Raw genomic sequence first — 20,490 nt, 5'->3', positions numbered from 1 at the left:
AGGGAAGGGCTAACCACTTGCCTGCCAGTATCCAACACAGGAGAAAGCCAACCCTGAAGGGAAAACCAAGAAGACATCGCGATGAGCATGGTGACCAACCTGCTGCGTGGCCTTGGGAAAGCTGCACGTTACCCCTGGGCCTCTGCTTCCCGATCCATGAGTGGGAAGATCAGGGTATTCCATCATTAAGGAGTCTCTGCTTTGACTTCTATGGCCACTGCCAGCCTGTCCAGTCTGCGTGCATTAGGTTACTACGATTCTTTTCCAAGGGAAGCAGGGTCTATGGTGTGCAGGTCCCCAAGGGCGTATGCAAGCCCACAGGAACTTGTAGGGGAACACACCTCACAGGAGCTGACAGCCCCCCACGCGGCCCTAGGCTGGGGAGGAGAGAACCAGGCAGCCGGATGCTAATCGCATGGATTCCCTTTATTGAACTGTACTAGTTACTGCAGTCAGATTAAGTCACATTTAAAAGCAGACCATCCAGTTGCACTGAAACCGATTATATTCATTACATAGTTTTAATCACTGTCCGGTGAACTGGCAAATCCAATCAAAGCATTAGTCTTTAATTAAAAAATTAAAAGGAAATATTCAGACAATAGCCAAGCAATCACATCACAATGCACAATTACCTAGAATTGCAATTAAAAAGTAGTTAACTGAAGGGGGAGAAAGAAAAACAAGAAAGAAAAAAAAAGAAGCAAAGAAAAAAAATCACACTAATTTTTTTTTTAAACTATCAATATAATACATGAAGGAACAAAGGACAATAGCCTTAAAAAGCGGGTTTCTCTAACTCTAGAAATGTAGTCTGCGGCGGAAACTCTAAAAGCACACTAGCTGTAGCAGGACAATAAAAAATACTGAGCATGGAATACTTTTAATCTCTGCCATTAATATTCATTTCCAGCTGCTTATAATAGCAGCGCCTCATGGCCAAATCATTAGAGTTTTACATCTGGGTTGCAAATGACACTTTGATTGGATGTAATGTTCAAATGGCCCTCCCCACGGCGTCTCCGGCAAGCCTTCTGCGGAGAGGTGTCCTGTTGAGCGATCCCTCACTGTGCGTGCTGGCTCATCGTGTGGTTCTGCAAAGGCGAAGAAAGGAGACACACATGAAGGAGAAGAATGGAGAGCATGCTCGTCCCTCCCACTCAGTGCATTTACGCCGGGAGCCGCAGAAAAGCGTCTCGATTATAACAAAACAAAATGCAACAAGGAAAAAGTGCTCCAGGGACGCAGCTGCCAAGACGCCACGTTGATTTGGGGCTTGGGGATAGGTTCCTGTTACTGCCAACTTGGACTCCCTATATGTTGTTTTTTGGCTTTTTTGCTTTTGTTTTTTTTTTTTTAAAGACCATTCAGGTCTTACCACGGGGACTGGCAAGGTGGAGGGAAAGGGGAAATGCCGGGGAGGAGGCAGGAATTAAAAACATCCCTGTTCACCTCTCCATCTCCCTTTTCCTCTAATGATGAGGAGGAAACTCTGATAGCCTGCAGGCTGCCCTTGCATCCCCCTCTCAGTCCTCCCCGTAGCTGCTCCGAGCCTAGCAGAGGGAGATAGCAGATGTGCTGTGCAGCTCTCCGGCCAAGAAACACCCGAGCGGGCACAGGCGTGCTGGGGCAGTGGGCGGCCGTGGTGCCTGCGGCCCAGGCAGGGGATGGGTCACCCGGCAGGAGGACGCGGGAGGAGCCTCTGCTGCTGGGCTCTGGGAGCCTGCCTGCCTGGTCGCATGGCAATGGCCCAACCAGAGACAGGGACTCAGTGCAGTTTGGCCCAACGCACCTAGGAATCCAGGGCCCAGGTGGGACCCTGTGGCCAAATGTTTCCCTCTCATTACAGCCAATGGCATTTCCTCCCCCTGCTAGCCAGAGGGGGCCAGCAGGGTTGATCTATTTCACAGGAGCCAGCGGCCTGGGACCAGGGGTGGGATTTGGCATCTGAAAGCCCAGTCTTTTTGTTTCTTTTCAGTGGTTCGTGTTCCAAATTTAGACCCATTTCATCAAAGCCTTAGGTGGTGCTCCACCTCATGACACCTGGAGAAAGGAGGCAACATCCACCAGGGGCAGAGTGGCCCTGTCTGGGGCCGCACAGGACCCTAGATCCCCGGGAGAGGCTCCTTCTGGGCGCCCTCCAGGGCCCGGCGACTCCTGCAGCTGTGCCGCTGACCACCAGGGGTCAGCAGAGGCGCCGCGTCTCTCCCGGGCTCGGGTCCGCGGCGAGGGCGACCAGGGTATGCCAGCAGCCTAGTCCGGAGGCCGGGGCCAGGGCCGGGGCCGGGACCGAGACGGGCCACTCCTGCTCCCCGGAGCTGGGCTCCGCGCAGCCCCTTCCCGTGACGGGCACTGCGAAGGCTGCGGCCCCCGTGGTGATGTCACCGACGCTTCCTGCGAGCTCCTGGCCGGGAAGAGGCAGCCCGCGCCTGCCTCCCAGCAGATGCCCGCAGCGCCAAGCGCCAGCGACAGCCTCGTGCTCGTGCGGGCCAGGCAGGCGCACGGCCGGGGCTTGGCGGGCATGCGTGCTCTGTGCCGTGGCAGGCACCACTGTTTCAATCCTCACAACAGCCTTGCGAGGTGGGGCGTCTTAAGATGAAGACATTGAGGCCTAGGAAGGCAAAAATTACAGGCCCAAGGTCACCCAGGTTGGAAGCACAGTGCACTGAACCAGACGGCTGGAATCCACGAGAGCAAGGGGCTTTTCAGGGGAGCCGGGCTTCCCAGGGCCTGTACCCCATGGGCACCGCGGTCTGCAGATCACCCGCATTCTGCACTAGACACAGCGCCACCTCTGCCGGCCAGGCCTGACACCTCAGTCGGGGGTGTCAGGGACCCAGAGGCGCAAGGCAGGTTGTCTGAGGCCACAGATGGGATGCCGGCGGTTTCCATGGGAACCCGCACCCTCCAGCCGAGGCACCTCTCCCTGTACTTGTGCAGGGACAGCCAGCTAGTCCTGTGGGGAGCCGAATCCACACTCCGCAGCCATCCTCCTGCTAGCTTCAAGCCTCTGCTGACTCAGTTCCCGCCTCCCTTCTCCTCCCTCCCAGCCAAGCCGCTCTCAGAGTCCTCTAGGCATATGGAAACTTCCCCTCCCTGCAGACCTCTCCAGGCATCTGCAGCCCACCTCCCACACAGCCACACACCTCTCATGAGCTAGACTGACCTCCTCTGCTGAGCTGCGCACAGGGGGGTGGCAATTCCTTTCTCAGGACCCAGGGCTGGGCATGCACTGTCCTGACCATACCCCTGGGCCTCCAATCCCCAGCAGGCACAGCTGCCCAGAAGCAACTTGGAGATCGGCACTTTCGCACCCTGCCAACCGCCAGTCAAAAGCTCCTGCTATCTTGGTGTGGCTGGGTCATTCTTTATTAGGGGGAGGAAAGGGAAGAGGAAGAGAGGTGACATGATGAAGGGAGACATGGACAGCTCTTTCTTGTCCTCAAAGCATGGTTCCTAGGGCCTAGCACAAAAGAGACACTCAGGCAGTATTTGTGAATGAATCAACGGAAGGAAAATGAATGAATGTATGGGTAGGATGTGGATATGTGGAAAGGGGAGAGGATACTCCAAGAGGAAAGAACAGCAGAGATGGAGGTGTGGAGCCTAGAATCCAAGTGGCAGATGCAGGCACAGGTCCCAGCACAGAAGTCACAGGAAGGCTGGTGGGCACATGGCCTATGGACAGTGGAGGCCCTGAGTACCGATAAACATAGACTTTGTTTCACAGACCACAGAAAACCAGACATGATATTCCATCTCCACAAAATCCCCAAGGACCACCCACTACCAACATGGGCATAGGGGGTGCCTAGGATCTCTGGAGAATGAAGCAGCCTGTTGCCAGGATGCCAAGAACAGGGTCGGTGTGAAACACGTGGTCCACACTGGCTCACCAGGGCACTGCTGGTGCAGATGTGCTGAAGGCTGGAACCCACGCTTGGGACCACTGGTGAGGAAAACTCCAGAAAGCCTATGCCATGGCTAAGCCACAGTGTGCCTGCCCACTTAAATAGCAGTAGCAGGGGGCTCTGAGGTTAGACTCAAGAAAGAACTTCCTCCTAGAGGGTTCAGAGACAGAAGGATAAAACTTCCTTCCCCGAAGTTTTGTGACAGGAACAAAAGCCCAGGATGTCACAGCAGATGGAAATGTCAAAACTTGATGCCCCAAGGGGATCAGCCACCAGAATTCACTCAGCACTACGTTATTAAGCACCTGCTGGATGCTCTGCTCTGCGCTGGCACATTGAGGGGGAGGGCAAGACAGCAGCTGGGCCCACTCCTTGAGAGGCCTGATTTAGAGGGGCTAGACACAGACACCCAAACATTTGTGAGATTAATGGTGCAGCTGGCAGCTCAGCTAGGGAACTGGTCAAGGCCACCCGATCAGTTTGTGTGATGGTGGTGGGGGGCACAGAGGTGCCCAGGTGCTCGGCCAAGGAGGGCACCAGCTCCTCCATAGGCCAAGGGCAGCATCTCAACAGGCGGAGGGGGTGGTGGGACCCCGTCCCCAAGACTCACCAGTCGCCCAACACCAGGACACAGAGCAGCTCTCGACAGCCACTGCAATCAGCACAGTTCAATAACCCTGAAAGAACCTGCGGTCCGTCCCCTACAGCTAGAAGCTGTGATTTGAGGAACGTAGGGAGGTTCAGCAAACCTTCTTAAAGAGTTCTTTCCATCTAGCATAGTTCTCACAAGGGCCTTCTGCCTTAATGTCTTTCTCTGTTTATGCCTGTGCTATATTTAGCCCCTTTAGAGAAGGAAGAAAATAATTTTTTAAAGATGCTACCCACCCCACAGATGAACATTTCCCAGCACCATAAAGGCCGGGGGTGGAGACAGGGGCCCAGGGAAGGACTAGAAAATGCCTAGAGGGAGAACTGGCATCCACTCGGCCTCGCTGCCTGCCAGGGAGACACAGGTGTGGGCCAGAGAAGCAGGTGAGAAAAATAAAACGGGAGAGCAGGAGGGGGTGGGTAGCAATGGTTTGCAGCCTCGATCCATCCACTCGGCAGAGCTTGTGTGCTCTCCTGGATGGAGATGTCTGGTACAGCCTGTTTGGGGAGCCTCTGCCTGGCACACGGGGCCAGGGACACAAGACAGTGGTGGCCAAGGGGATGGCATGGGCCTGGGCACAGAAACCTGTGTGCTGCCTATGCTGGGGGCAGGCCTACTCTGGGTCTTGTTGAGACCCACAAAAAGAGCCCTCTCTGTGCAAATCGTCAGCAGAGCACTCAGGAACTGGTTCCCCGACACACCCTCAGCCTCTGGAGGGAAAGAAGCCCAGCATTCATTTACATGGTTGCTCATTCATTCATTCATCTTTGAGCCAATGAGCCACTATGCTTGTGGCTGGGAATTCAGCAGCAAAATGATCCTGATCCTGAACCCAATCCAGGGTAATGCTTTGTGCATGGAAGGAGCGGGACGGAGCACAGAGCCTGGTGGCTGCACTGTCCTTCCCAAAGCACCACCACACACTAGAGTGAATGGGCTCCTTGGAGGTTCAGTTTTGCCCGCCCCAGGAGGGGGCCCTGGCTCAGCGCACCTCCATGCCCAACACAGTCACAAACAGGAACACTGTGTGCCTCTCCCCGGTCTGAAGCCCAGGATTGCTTCTCAAGGTCTTGGCTCCACTCTCTGTTGCTTAGGCGTGGGACCCTGCCTGGTCTCCCCGTGATACCTACCCATCGCCGTGTCAGGTGGGAGAGACATGAAGGGCTTAAGCATGCCGGCTGCAAAAAGCAAAAAGCTTCTCCACACACCCTATTAGCTGCCTCTCCTGGCTCTCAGCTACTCTGATGACACTGTCTGTAAAATCCTAGCACCTTCCCTTGTTCTTAGCAAGTGCCCCATTGCTGCTAGCCGCTGCCCTGGTAACCCCAAGGCAGGCAGGAAGCTTTAGTGGGCCAAGATGGGCTACGCCCTGGGTTTGAATCTTGGCTCTGCCACTTACTGGCTGTATGGCCTTGGGCAAGTTCCATGACCTCCGGGTTTTGGGGGTGGTTAATAACACAGCCGTCTTCCTAAGATGCTGATAGGGTTTGGATGTTTGTCCCCTCCAAATCTCATGTTGAAATGGGATCCCCAGTGTTGGAGGTGGGAGGTGTTTAGGTCATGGGAGAGGATCCCTCATGGACAGCTTGGTGTCCTCCCTGCAGCAATGAGTTACCACGAGATCTGCTTGTTAAAAAACGTCTGGTGCCTCCTTGCAATCTCTCTCTCTCCCCATGTGACGCACTGGCTCCCCTTGCCTTCCATCATCATTGGAAGTTTCCTGAGGCCTCACCAGAAACAGACGGCGGCACCTTGCTTCCTGTACAGCCTACAGAACTGTGAGCCAAATAAAACTGTTTTCTTCATAAATTACCCAGCCTCAAGTATTTCTTTATAGCAACACAAAACAGACTAATACACATGCCCTGAGGACTCAGGAGATAATGCCCGCATGCGTCCCAGGTCTGGCTACAGTAAATGCTCCGCAGATCTCCATCGTGGTGTCTGTGCTGGTCTTCCTGACCTGGCAGGATGCTCTGTGGCATAAGGACTGTCTTCTGGTCTTCCTGACCCAGCAGGGTGCTCCATGGCAGAGGGACTGTTTGTCCCTGCTGCTTCTGTGGGACCAGGCACGATTGGGGCTTACAGTGAGGGCCTCATAGAGGGGTACACCTGGACTGACCAGCTGTACCCCTCCCCCTCCCCATCTGGGTGTCCAAAGGGCTGGCAAGGTCTTAAGAACACTCCTGAGATGGCTGAACTTTGGATGGTCCGGCCCATGGAGCAACAGGCGTCATTATCCCCTCCCCATAATCCCCCCTGTCTAGAACCCCTGTACCCACAAATCACTGCTTTCTCCTCCCCACCTCAGGAACAGAATGCCATATCTTCAGGGGAGGACAGCCTCAGGGAGACTCCATGGGGGATGGAGTAGGTGTGCACTCATCCATCCATTCACCCACCCATCCATCCACCCATCTATTCATCTATCCATTCACCCACCCATCCGTCCATCCACCCATCTATTCATCTATCCATCCACCCACCTATCCATTCATCCACCCATCTATTCATCTATCCATCCATCCATCCATCCATCCATCCATCCATCCATCCATCCATCCGTCCATCCGTTCATCCATTTCTTCCACAGACGTTCACTGAGTTCCTGTCTGTCAGGCCCTGGGCTGGGCACTGAGCACAGACAGGTTAAGAAGCTCCAGCGCCCTCCCGTGAGGGGCTCACAGTTTCATGGTGAGGGTGACGACGGCCAAACTCATAGACCCTGAAGACCCTGAAGAGGCAAAAAAGAAGGCTTGGCTCTTCTCTGGAGACTAGGCTGTGGCTCTGGCTCTTGAGTCCTTGAATCCCTACAGCATATGAAGGCACAGGAACACTCAGCCCCACACCCAGAGCATCCCATTCTGCTCTCCCGGCCCCACCTACAGAACCACCTGGCCCGCACATCACCTCACTATGATTTCCGGTTGGGAAACAGGTTGTGGCCAATCCCCCTTCTCCCCACTGCCTACCACTGGCCACTCCCTGGCAGGCTCCAGCCACAGTGGCTCTCACAAGGCTGGCTTTACAACTCACTTTCTCCAGGAGCTGGAGCCAAGCCCGAGAATGCGCCTTAACCACTGAGAGATTCCCTTCCCAGGGGAAGAAGTAGCCCTTGAGACTGAGGTGGCAGCCATGTTCATGCTCGACAGGGGTGAAATTGGGTCCCGTTATTTGTTCACTTAGCAAACAAGGCACCTGGCCCTGTACAGTGGATGGAAGAGAGCAAGTGAGGCACAATCCTGGCCTTTTAAGGACTATAGAGAGAGGACTTCCGATAGGAGATGCTTAAGGAAGAAGCTGGCCTTTTAGCTGCCCTTTAAGGACAGCCCCGGTGGGGATTTGCACTGGCTGTGTGTGTGTGAGCTCGAAAGATGGCTTTCCAGGCAGAATGAACCACCTGGATAACAGCATGAAGGTGGGAATGGCACTGAGCGTGATCACCGCTAACACTGATCGTGGACTCACTGTGTGCCAGACACCATTCTTAACCTCCACCCATATGAACTCATTTAAGCCTCATGACTGCCCTGTGCATTAAATACTCTCATCATCCCTATTTTACAGATGAGAAAACTGAGGTGCAGAGAGGCCCAGGTCCTGCCACTGGTGACGGCAGTGCTGGGTCTGCACCCATGCAGTCTGTCTGCAGAGCCCACTCTTCACCATCGTACTGTTCTGTCTGTGAGATGTGAAAAGTGCAGCATATGTTGGGGGAACAATGAATAATTCAGCTTGGCAGAAGCACAGGGTATGTGCCATGGAGACCAGCCTAGAGAGGAAGGCGGGGGCCTTATTGATGAGGCTCCTTGATGCCAGATGAGGCAGCTTGCCCTTAAATCTGGACCATGGGGAGCCATCGAAGGTATTTGAGCTGTGGAGTTACAGGAGAGGCAAGACACAGGGAGATGCTCATGCCTCCAGTCAAAAAGGTGTGTCAGCAGGGCCTTCTCGCCCATCGTTTCCCTCTGCTCCCATCCCCTGTTCCCTGGAAAATCTTCCCCTTTTCCCCCACACTTTCTTTCTTTCCCTTTGGGGAGGGTAGAGATACAGGCAGCCTTGCCTCCCCTATCTGCTGTGTATCACCTGGGCAGCCCCTCTCTGCTTGTGAGCACTTATTTTTAGAAGCGTTTGACAATCGTCCAAGGGTCTAAGACGAACAGATGGCCTGTCTTAAAGGCTCATATGTTCACTAGTTTGCACTTCTGACAAACGGTAAGCGTACTCGAGAGCACACCATAAACAGCGCCGAATGAATACTCAGAACACAATTTAGCTAATGCATGTCATTAAAATTAGGAGTGAGTGATGGCCAAGGTTCCCTCTAAATGCCTGCCCGGTGACGCAGCCACTCCCCTGGGACCCAGGCTATGACGTGGACACACCCCACTTCTCCCATGGCCCCCACCCAGCAAGCCGGGGTTTGCCTCGTTTACTCAGAGGGCAGGGCGAGATTTGCCCCAGTGGATGTGACACCCATCCGTAGCCTCAGAGTGAAGCTGGTGGCCCACTGGCCTTGGACAAAGCCCTGAGATGTCCTATGGCAGAGGGAGCAGCAGCTCTTCCATGCACGGGATGTGCATGAGATTTTCCCGTCCCTGCCTCCCAGACAGTGAGACAGCCTGTCGTCTGCCACCCCGGAGCAGCAGGAAGTGAGTGTTGCAACGCTCAGCCAGGGAAGCTGTCTCTTATGTGAGAGCCTCAATTCATCCGGAACTCCCGGCCTAGAGGGAGATTCCAACTTCCAAGGAGCAAGGGGATTGGCTTGAGGTGGGGGTTCTGCAGCTTCCTTGCCGAACCAATAGCAGAAGCAGATGCAGCGACCTGAGTCACCTGGGGTAACATTCAAGAAAGAGCCACATCCACACAGCCTGACCCAGACTCCTTTTATTGGCGCCAACTGGATCTAGGTTTTCTGTGTTCTCCAGATGCTCTATGGAGGCGAGGCGGGGAGGAGAGTGCCCCCCACTCTCTGTGAACCCCCTCTTGCCAGGACACAAAAGACCAAAGCACGTGGTTTGGTCAACAATCAGTTCCATGAGCGGGAAACTCTTCCCGCATGTGAAAACGTGGGAGAAAATATTGTGGGGAAGAAGAAAGCCCAATAAACTCCCAAGGGGGCAGGTTCTGTACTGCCCGTACTTTATAATAAAACCCACCAGGGAATAGATTATTAGGAGGGAACCGAAGTCTTCTATTAGGAACCCAGCCCGTAAACAGGCTCCCATTCAGAGTCACCCAACAAAACAAGGGGACTAATATCTGCCTGGAGGGACAGGGACTCAGGGGAACTGCACTTCAGAATGCAAATGGGCCCCGTCGGTCTGTTTGTGAGCAGAAAATCGGGTGAGCGGTGAGACTTTAGATAGCAGCCGTGCAAGGGAAAATGAGAGTTTTATGGCTGTTGTCACAAGCAAAGGAAGATGGAATGCTTCCAGGGCTGCTTATCGACTCGCCCCTCCTCAGCAACAGAGTCCATGCCTGACTCCGAGTCCTGAGTGAATGTGACCCCCCACTACTGCCGCTGTTTCTCCAAAGAAGGTGGGGACACCCAGTGGCTAAGCCCCTTGGGGACAGGGTACCTAGCAGCAGATTCGGGACTGAAAATCGGGGGTCCCAGCAACAATGTGCCAGGTGACCACAAGTTCACTTCTGTGGCTTTTGGCCCCCTCCTGGGTAGGAATGCTGCACTGGTCTTGTCAACCTGTGGCCACTGTGAACTCCATTCTAAGCACAGTAGCCTGCTTGGAACCAGGCCCCCAGGGAACAGCTCATCTCAAACAAGAATTGGTACAGTCTCCTGCCCTAAAAGAGCCTGAATCAGACCCCTAAAAGATGGGACCCCAACCTGATGCTGCTGGGCCAGGAATCCAATCAAGTGTACCTCTTGCAAAGCCTTGGAAGAGCCCATTTTTTTACGAAACTCCATAAAAAATGGCACTGGAGCTGGGTGAGTGGCTCCCGCCTGGAATCCCAGCACTTTGGAGGCTGAGGTGGGAGGATCACTTGAAGCCAGGAGTTTGATTCGGTCTGGGTGAAACCCCATCTCCACAAAAAAATAAAAATTAGGTGGGTGTGGTGGTGTGTGCCTGTAGTCCCAGCTACTCGGATGGCTGAGGTGGGAGGATCACTTGAGCCCAAAAGTTTGAGGCTTCAGTGAGCTAAGATCGTGCCAGTGCACTCCAGCCACAGGGTTAGACCCCATCTCAAAAAAAAAAAAAAGGCTATTGGGTGGATGGGTTCTCAAAACCAAAAAAGGGTTCACTCTTCTCATCTACTTCAAAGTATATCTGCCGCTCTTAGTGTGGGTCAAAGAAGATCATGCATGTGAAACAGTTTGGGAAGACGGAAGCACCTGTCAGCAGGGGTACCAACAGTTGGAAAATGTTTATGTCATGAAAAAGAGCAGGTGAATCCCAGGAGATCTGTCTGCAGTGAGCAGGATTCCTTTGACCACATGTAGCTGCAAGTCTGGATGGAGGCCTCTAGATTAGGGTGTGGGTGTTGTCAGGTTCACACCGTGGACAAATGCAGCCCAGGCCAGGTGCAAAGCAGTAAGACCCAGTGGGGTCTGTGTCAGCCCCAAGAACTCAAACTTTGTCAAGAAAAGGCAGCACTTGTCAGCTCTAGGCAATGACTGCCACACGTGAATATGGGCCCAGTGTTGCTTCTGGTTGTGCAAGAAAATTGGAAATGTAGGTTTTTTTAAATATAAACTTTCTTATGGGAATACACTGTTGTTGGGAATGCAAATTACTTTAGACACTGTGAAAAGCAGTCTGGAGATTTTTCAAAGAACTAAGAATTGAACTACTATTCAACCTGGCAATCCCATTACTACAGATGCATTCAAAGGAAAATAAGCATTCCACCAAAAAGAAACATGAACTCATATGTCCACTGCAACACTATTCACAATAGTGAAGATATGAAACCAACCCAGGTGCCCACCAAGAGTGGGATGGATAAAGAAAATGTGGGGTGTGTGTGTGTATATATATATATATATCTCTCTCTCATAGAATACTATGCATCCTTAAAAATGAATAAAATCAGGTCCTTTGCAGCAACATGGATGCAGCTAGCAGCCATTATCCTAAGTGAACTAACGCAGAAACAGAAAACCAAATACCACATGTTCTCACTCATAAGTGGGAGTTAAACACTGTGGTGTGCACAGACATAAAGTTGGGAGCAACAGAAACTGGGGAATAAAAGAGCTGGGAGGGAGGGAGGGGACAAGGGTTGAAAAACTACCTATGAGGTACTATGCTCACGACCTGGGTGATGGATTTAGTCGCACCCCAAACCTCAGTAGCATGCAATATATCCATGTAATTAACCTGCATATGTATTCCCGGAATCTAAAATAAAAGTTGGGGGCAAAAGGACGTAAAATAAATCCATAAACTTTCTAGATGTTTAAAGCACTATGCAAGTCCACGAAAACATATCTGCAGGTCAAATGTGGCCGTCGGGCCACCAGCTTTAGACCTCTGGGCCTCTAGAAGCCCCAGACACCCTGAAGTGAGGTGGGGAGTGGCGCCATTAAGCAGCAGATGGCCCAACATTAGTTGAATCCTCACCCAAGGGGCTGGGATGCGGGACTCGGTGTGGTTAAGTTCTGATGAAGAGGGTAAGGGTAGAGGATGAAGTTCTGTTAAGACAGAACTATCCGCATGTCCTGGGTTCTGCTGCCTCATGGTCATGTCCCACCTAGCCAGCCCAAGTGTTTCTGGGTGCGCCAGGTGCTGGCAAACCTGGGAGACCAAAAATTCCCACTTTCCTAGAGCCACCCAGGATGCTCAACACGACTGTCTCGGTGGTTGTCCATGGGCCATCTGGAGACACCAGCATCAGAGTTTGCCACATGACAGCATTCAAGAATCTGGACCATAAGTAACCCCCATACCTTCCTTGCTTCAAAGGACCTGAGAGCCCTCCCTTCTACCCTCCACAGTGTCCCATGGGGAAAAGGAGAGGCCAGGCATGGTACAGGGGCAGCCCCTCGGGGTGCTTACGAAAGCAGCCTGCCAAGACAGCGTTCCTATTACTGCGCACACCCCACTCTATATGCATGCACACACACAAATACTCTAGTCACACACACACACACACACACACACACACACACACCCTCCCCACACACTGATACCCCGCAATCCCATGTGCACACACACACAGGTCCCCACAATCCCACGCGCACACATGCACACACACACACACACATGGATGCCCCACAACCCCAGGCACACTCACGGATACCCTACAACCTCATGCAGGTACACACTCATGGATACCCTCAAATCACCCCCCCCACACACACCCCAGTCCTGACACTAACCGTGTACTGCTAAGCGGTTAGAGGCCAGTTACTGTTACTTTGGCCTTCTGCTCCCCACCCTGTGTGGCTAACCTGCCCCACGTTCACCCCACTGCTGGGTCCCTCCAGCAGCCCCACCTGCCCAGGAAGCAAGGGCCCCTTGAAGGCCCCCTTTCTGGCAAAGGAAAGCTGAGAAAACAATGTGAAGCACAGTCTGGATTGTCTCCTCGAGGAGGCAGAGCTGTACGAGGGTTTCTGCTTTTTAAACTCCCCGGCGGGTCCCACTCACACCCAGAACACATCCAGACTCTGACCACAGCCCAAATGGCCCTCCATGGTCTGGTTCTTGCTGGCCCACAGCCTCAGTCACCACCTTCTGCCAGGCCCCCAAATACCGCAGCCCGGTACCCCCTCCTCCCCCCAGCAGCACTCCCACTATCCAGAGTGGTGGATAGCGCACACCCCCCACACCCCAGTTTTCCCGGGGCTTCTCCACATCAGAGCCATCCTCCTGGAGCAGGCTTCCTGTCCACTGACTACAGACTCCCATCACAGCATCGCTCTGCACCTTGCAGAGGTGTCAACTCGGCACGTCCTGCAACTTGCAGTGACCTGGTTGTTGATGCACCATGGTCAACTGCCCCTCATGACACCATCAGCGCAACAAGACAGGGACCTCATCTCAGCTCTCCACTGTACCCCATTATCTCAGACCCTGTACTTGGTAAAAACTCAATGAATGTTTCTGAAATGATAGCCTGCAAGCTACTGTAGCAAAGCCAAGCCTCCACTGATAGGGTCAAGGGAGAAGAAGAAGAAATACAGTTGCCCCCACTCCACTGTCTTCCCCATAACCCTTGCCTCGGCCATGCCCAGAGCAGGTTATACCTTATTCTTAAAGCTGGGAAGGATCCTTTGAGGACATTAGGCCAGGTGGAATGAATTATTATATGATTTCTCTTGCATGAGGTGTCTAGAACAACCAAATCATAGAGATGGAAAGTGGAACAGTGGCTGCTGGGGGCTGGGAAAAGGGGAAATGGGGAGTTAATGTTTAACAGGGACAGAGTTTCAGATGAGGAAGATGAAAAAGTTCTGGAGGTAGATGGTGGTGATGATCGCACAACAGTGTCAGTGTGCTGAATGCTACTGAACCAGCACTTTAGAATGGTTAAGATGATAAATGTTATGCTATGTGAATTTTTACAATGAAAAACAGGTCAGGCACAGTGGCTCACACCTGTAATCCCAGCACTTTGGGAGGCCAAGCCGGACAGATCATTTGAGGCCACGAGTTCAAGACCAGCCTAGCCAACATGGTGAAACCCCATCTCTACTAAAACAACAAAAAGTAGCTGGGCATGGCAGCCTGTGTCTGTAGCCCCAGCTACTTGGGAAGCTGAGGCAGGAGAATCATTTGAACCCAGAAGGCGGAGGTTGCAATGAGCTGAGATCATGCCACTGCACTCTAGCCTGGGTGACAGAGTAAGACTCTGTCACAAAAAAAAAAAAAAAAAAAAAAAAAAAAAAAGTGAGCAGGATCTTAGAAGGTAAGAGAGAGGGTTGCTGCACCAATAGCTAAGACACTCAGCGACATTCCTGGCTGGAAGGTGCACAGATCATAGCAGCCTGAGACATCCTCAGCTGGGTGGGAGGGAACCACAGCATCGCAGGACAACATGCCACCAGCTAAGCACGAGCAGAGGGGCTTTCTCTGTGCTGCCCGGGCTGGGCCATCCACTGTTGTCTACAGTGTGGCTCCCAGTGCCAGCCAGTGGAAGAACAGAAGACCTCAAGAGACTCGTGGAACTGGGAGCTCTTTCCCCTATGGAAAGGCCTCACCTGCAGTCATAGGCCAGTCCAGCCAAGGGGGTCCTGATAGTTTACAAATGCTGCAGGAAGTGTCTGGTTTGCTCTGGCAGGGCAGGTAGGAGACAGGAAGGTGAGCACAGGGCATACCTACACATGACATATTTTGCCAGGTTGGAAAAAAATAAGTGAGAGAAAATTTTTTTCTGACTCTGCAAGCCTTTACCACTTTAAATATTTATTCATCAAAATATGATGAGAAAACTGAGATCCACATAGAGTCACCATATTCCACAAACCAAAAATCAGGACGAACAGCCAAGAGCTGGGATGGAGTACTTGAAATCAGGACTGTACTGGAAAATCTAGGTCACACGGTCACTAATTATACAGAACACATATGTTCAGGTCCCCAAACTAACCCAGTGCTTTTAGGATTTGCAAATGATATAAGGAAACTTTGATCGTATCCATTTCTACTTTCTTCCACATTCTGGTTAAAAGCAAAACTTTCCTGCATCCTCAAAATTTCTAGAAAATTAAGTCCTACAGACTAAGAAGTGTTCTGGTGGATATTCTGAGGGGGCCTCATCAGCAAACATGGCCCATCACCCCCCAGGAATGGCCCCCAGCCCCACATGGCCCAGCCCCCTTGCTAACAGACCCCCAGGCTGCGGGGCAGGAGCTTGTAAGGATGGACCTAATTTGCTGTGATGAATTGTGTGCACGCACCAGTGATCAAAACTGCAGCTGAGACCGATTACACTTTATGATTGCAACATTTCTTGGGAAACACGTAGGTGTACATCCTTGCCAGTCCAGAGAGGGGGTCCAACCTGGCACCCAGCAAAGGGTGATCCCATCATTCAGAAAGGCAGGGCTCCATGGGCTGCCCACTCTTTGGAAGTTGGTCCCACTGATGAGGCTGAAAAATGCCGTGGTCTGGCCCCAAATGCCTTGTCTGCCCTCTCATACATACCCAGCTTCCAACCAAACAGTGAGCACATTGTCACTGCCCAGACACCTGCCCCACAGTGACCAAAGGTCCACCCTGTGCCCTCCCTTCCATCACCAGGCAGAAGCCACTGCTTTTCATGATGTAAATCAAGAATTAACTGTATCCCTAGTCTGTTCCATCCCACTCATCTCACCAGAGGAGTGTGTGTGTTCGTGTGTGTGTGGGTATACGCACAGTTTTAAAGTAAGGAGAGGGATAGGTAACAGTGAAGTGTGAAATTAAGAGCACATGAAGAAGGCATCCTAAAAGCTGTGTGGTTCTTGACACTTAGCTCACACTTGATACTGGAGGGTGATGATGGTGAAAGAATGTGTAGCTGGATGGATAGGGAGATGGATGGTAGACGATGGATGGATGGATAAATGATGGATGGGTGGGTAGATGGGTATGGGGGAATGGATGGTAGATGGATGATGGACAGATGGATGGATGGGTGGATGGAGGAATGGGTGGGTGGAAGATGGATAGTGGATGAATTGGTGAGTAGGTGGATGGGTGGACAGATAGGTTGGTAGGTGGAGGAGAGGAGTGGATGACAGATTGATGGGTAGATGAATGAATAGATGGATGGATGGATAGATGAAATGGTGGGCAGGTGATGAACAGATGTATGGATGGATGGAAAGGTGGGTGGATAGATAGGTGGAAGGATCGGTGGACAGATTGGTGAGTGGATGGGTGCGTGGAGAGATGGGTAGGTGGATGAATGGGTAGGTGACAGATAGATAGATGGATTGATGGACAAGTGGATGGGTGGCTGGAGGATGGATGAATGGATGGATGCATAGATGGATGGATGGGTGGATGGACTGGTGAGTGGATGGATGAGTAGATGGATTGGTGGGTGGATGGATAAATGTGTAGATGAATGGATGAATGGTGGGAAGAAGAGGAGTGCATGAATATAAGTGGGTAGGACAGTAAATGGGTCAATGAGAAGACAATGGGCTTTGGAGTTCAAATCTTGCCTTGGCTAATTACTGTCTTTCTGACCCTAAGCAAGTCACTCGCTTCTCTAAGTACTCCTTCACTCACCTGAAAAGTAAGACTAATAATATCTACCTCATTGCCTTGTTAGAAGCTTCAAGTTAGATAACATAAGTAAAAGGTTTTGCAACATGTAAAATGCTATATAGACACTTAATAGGGTCATAACTAATACTAACCACAGGGCTTTGTCATCTCTGTCAACTAAAAATCATGGATGGTCCCAAATTTTTTTTGTAGAGACGGGGTCTCATTATGTTGTTCAGGCTGGTCTCAAACTCTTGACCTCAAGCAATTCTCCTGCCTCAGCCTCGCAAAGCACTGGGATTACAAGTGTGAGCCAGCATGCCTGGCCAATACCACATTTTTGATGCGGCAGCTTCTGAGGCAAAGATGAGGAAACAAAGATGGCACCACAGGTCAGGGCTGCAGCTGTCTAGACTAGACTACACCTCCAGGTGTGGCCTCAGCTGGGAAACCGGTCACTGGGCAGGAAGCAGAGAGTTTCACCTGCCTCCCCCACTCAAACACTCAATCCCTAATGAGGAGGACACATTCCCCACTCCCACCACAAGCCCCACTTCTCCCTGCCAGTATTCTACTTTAACGCCCAGGTCCCAAGCCTGTATTCAAGTCTGCAAAATGGTGAGAATCAAGAGCATTTCTAGCAGCTCCTAGAAGGTTGCAGAGGCACCAATGAGATAATAATTGCAAACTGTGAAGGGTTTCAACAGGGGTTACAAACTCACAGTGCAAGTTGGTAACAAGCCAGGTAAGGAAGGCCAGGTATAGGCTGTGTTGAACCAGGAAGCACATCCCAGTATCCAAAGGGGGTCACACAGAAATGTCGGCCAGGGGCTGCCAGGCCTGATTTATAGAAAAATCCATAAATCCAGCCATTTAGTGTGGTGGTGAAGAGGACAGAATCCAGGGCTGGTGGTCTGGGTCCAGCACTGACCAGCTCTGAGGCCTTGGGAGGTTAGTTGACCTCTCTGTGCTTCATTTTGCTTGTCTTCATATTAGAGGCATTGTGAGGATCAAATGTTTCAATGCCTAAAAGTACTAAGAACAATGCCAGGCACTCAAAAAGCACTAGCTAAATATGACTCTTTATGATGATGGGAACTCTCTGTTTTAAAATACAACCAGCCAGGCGCGTGGCTCATGCCCGTAATCCCAGCACTTTGGGAGGCCAAGGCTGTAAAACTGCTTGAGGCCAGGAGTTCTAGGCCAGCCTAGGCAGCATAGTGAACCCTATCTTTACAAAAAATTAAAAAGTTAGCTGGGTGTAGTGGTGTGCACCTGTAGTCCCAGCTACTCAGGAGGCTGAGGTGGGAGGACTGCTTGAACCCAGGAGTTCAAGGCTGCAGTGAGCTATGATCACACCATTGCACTGCAGCCTGAGCAAGATTCTCTTTCTTAAAATAAATAAATAAATAATGAAAATAAAATATGCACAACCCTCTGAAAGTTCCACAATCTCCAGGCCATGGACTGTGAGTTTTCACCCTCTGTTCTATAAAAATGTTCGTTGTTTTAAAGACAGTGACTTTTCCTTGTGCGTCCCTTCTCCCCTATGTGAGGAGAGACTGGGTTAGATTGTTCTGGATGCTCCTGAAGGGAGGGCAGGGGCAAGCATGGTTCCTTATCCCACTGGAAATCCCCTCCCTGCCCTAGAAAATTTCAGCATCTTGCTCCTCACCTTCCACCATGCTTCCCACCAACGCCGTATTTTATTTACCCTAGAACCCCAAAGAGCGCAAGATGCTCCAGTACTTTATGTATCACAACAAACAAAAAAATATGACCAATTAAACTACAGCACACAGATGAGGTATTGCAACTTAACATAAGAGAGGCTCTACGGAGGAAAGTTGTGTATCTTAAAATATAACCGTGAAACACGGCAACAGCTCCCATATACTGAGCTCCTATGATGTGTCAGAAACTGGGCTCTCTGCTCTTTATATATTATCTTTACTTCTCCCAGTTGTTCCCATTTGACTGATGAAGAAATTGAGGCTCAGAAAAGCAAAGCAACTCGCTAAGTCATCTAGCTGGTAAGAGGTGGCACAAAGATTTTAGCCCAAATGGCCCAGTCCTAGGATGACTACCTCCTTCTCTCCCACTGTTCCCTGCCACTCCCATCCCTGCTGTCCTCTGGGACACCTAAAGGAGACACCAAACTGAAACCATCACTTTCCCTTGCTCATATTGCAGCTACACAGTGAATCTTAATGCAGTCCCGGACAAGCCCCAGTCCGTCCATGATTGATTCTGTCTAAACTTCAGAAGCAGAACGAGTGGAGCCATGTTCATTATTGACACAGCGAAATTAATTTTCTGCCATCTCCTCCTCCCCATGCCCGGCCCCCAGCACCTCGCCTCTCCTGTGAGCATTGGCGCACGGCTGCTGACGGGTGCTCCTGAAATGCCAACTTGCATTTCTCATCATTAATTTCTTTGTAAATGTCATTAGTAATTGTTCCTGCTTGACCAAAGAGTACAATCCAGGTTCCGCCCAGAGCACCCTGGTCTCTCGTGGATGGGGGCTAAGACATTCCCATCCATGCCAGACCCCAGCCTCCTCATGCAGGCAGCCAGTCCCACTCCCAAAAAGTCAGGAACACAGGCTGCTATTTTAAGAAAGTTCTGACACAAATGGAGTTCAGCAACACAAAACATCCTGCCCTTGGTGTTAGGACAATGGTTGCATGTTCAGGCTGCCTGGGTTCAAATCTCATCTCTGCCCAACTATGCCTCAGTCTCCCCATCTCTGAAATGGGGATAACAGCAGCACTGGCTTCATAGGTTTGTCCTCAGAACGGGAACATCAAGGCAAAAGGATTCCCTTAGTGCCTGGTTGGTGGTGGTGCTACCACCGTCCTTCACCTCCTCCTTGCCTCTTACCACCAGAGTTGCAGGCTCAGCTCTGTCACTTACGAGCTGTGGGACATGACATCAAGTGAGTGGCTTAAACTCACTGTTGAGCCTGTTTCTCCCATCTGTGAAAGAGGGACAGTGATACACGCCAACTCTGCCAATTCCACCCCAGATGTTGCTTCCTCCATATGGCCTTCCTAGGGGACCAGGCACCGTGCTCAATGATCCACAAGCATGATGCTGTATCCCGACAGTAACCCTCCAAGAACGGCACTGGCGGCCCACTGTCCAGGTGATGACAGTGAGTCACCGTGAGGGAGGTCACATGCCCAAGGTCACATTGACAAAGCAACTCTGAGGCCCCTAAACCTCATCTCTGGTGAGTGGACGTTGACTGTGCTCCTTGTCCTCAGAAGGCCCAGGACACAGGCCTGAGCCCTTCGCTGCGAAGTAGTAAAAATGAGGCAGTGCTTCCTGAGTGCTGCTAAGGACCTCAAAGCAAGCCATTCTCGTGAGTACCTTCTTAGGATCTCACATGAGTGTGTCTCCTTGTCGTAAATGGGTAAACTGAGGCTCCCCATGTGGGCAGAGCTGCCAGGGCGGCAGAGCTGTGAGCCCAGGCAGTCTGACAGGAGTGTCTGTGTCTGTGTCTGGGGTCACCCCCTTAGGCCCCCAGGCCCCATGTCTTCCCATCTGAGAGGCTCCCTCTTTGTCTGAGTCAATGCGGGGCAGGGCTTTGCAGGGTGCAAACCTCTGTGGATGTGGAGCCAGTGAGGCGCCACTGCTCGCAGTGTTGTCACTGTTACTAAGAAACTGAAGGCATGTGGTCCCGGCTAAGACAGCGCCGGGGAGGGGCTCGGCTCGCCACATATACAATGGCCACCGGCCGGAGGCTCCTGGCAGCTCCCCC

The 20,490-nt window shown here is 51.7% G+C and overlaps 2 protein-coding genes across 5 annotated transcripts in view; both read right to left on the bottom strand.

Moving 5' to 3' along the window:
• Positions 1 to 20,490, bottom strand: part of CBLN1 (cerebellin 1 precursor) — a 680,545-nt gene that overhangs the window by 212,034 nt on the left and 448,021 nt on the right. The gene's annotated exons all lie outside the window — the stretch shown is intronic.
• The window catches only part of ZNF423 (zinc finger protein 423), a 365,398-nt gene continuing 345,313 nt past the window's right edge, over positions 406 to 20,490 (bottom strand). For all 4 annotated transcript variants that reach the window (XM_050774809.1, XM_050774810.1, XM_050774811.1 and 1 more), the window contains one exon: positions 406 to 1,094. In XM_050774809.1, coding sequence (XP_050630766.1) covers positions 1,065 to 1,094 — 30 coding nt within the window. In that variant the 3' untranslated portion in view covers positions 406 to 1,064. The remainder of the gene's footprint in view (positions 1,095 to 20,490) is intronic.

This window comes from Macaca thibetana, chromosome 20 (assembly GCF_024542745.1).
Source record: "Macaca thibetana thibetana isolate TM-01 chromosome 20, ASM2454274v1, whole genome shotgun sequence".
In the NCBI taxonomy this organism is placed as follows: domain Eukaryota; kingdom Metazoa; phylum Chordata; class Mammalia; order Primates; family Cercopithecidae; genus Macaca; species Macaca thibetana.
The sequence above is the reverse complement of the archived record's forward strand: the minus strand, read 5'-3'. Positions and strand labels throughout refer to the sequence as shown.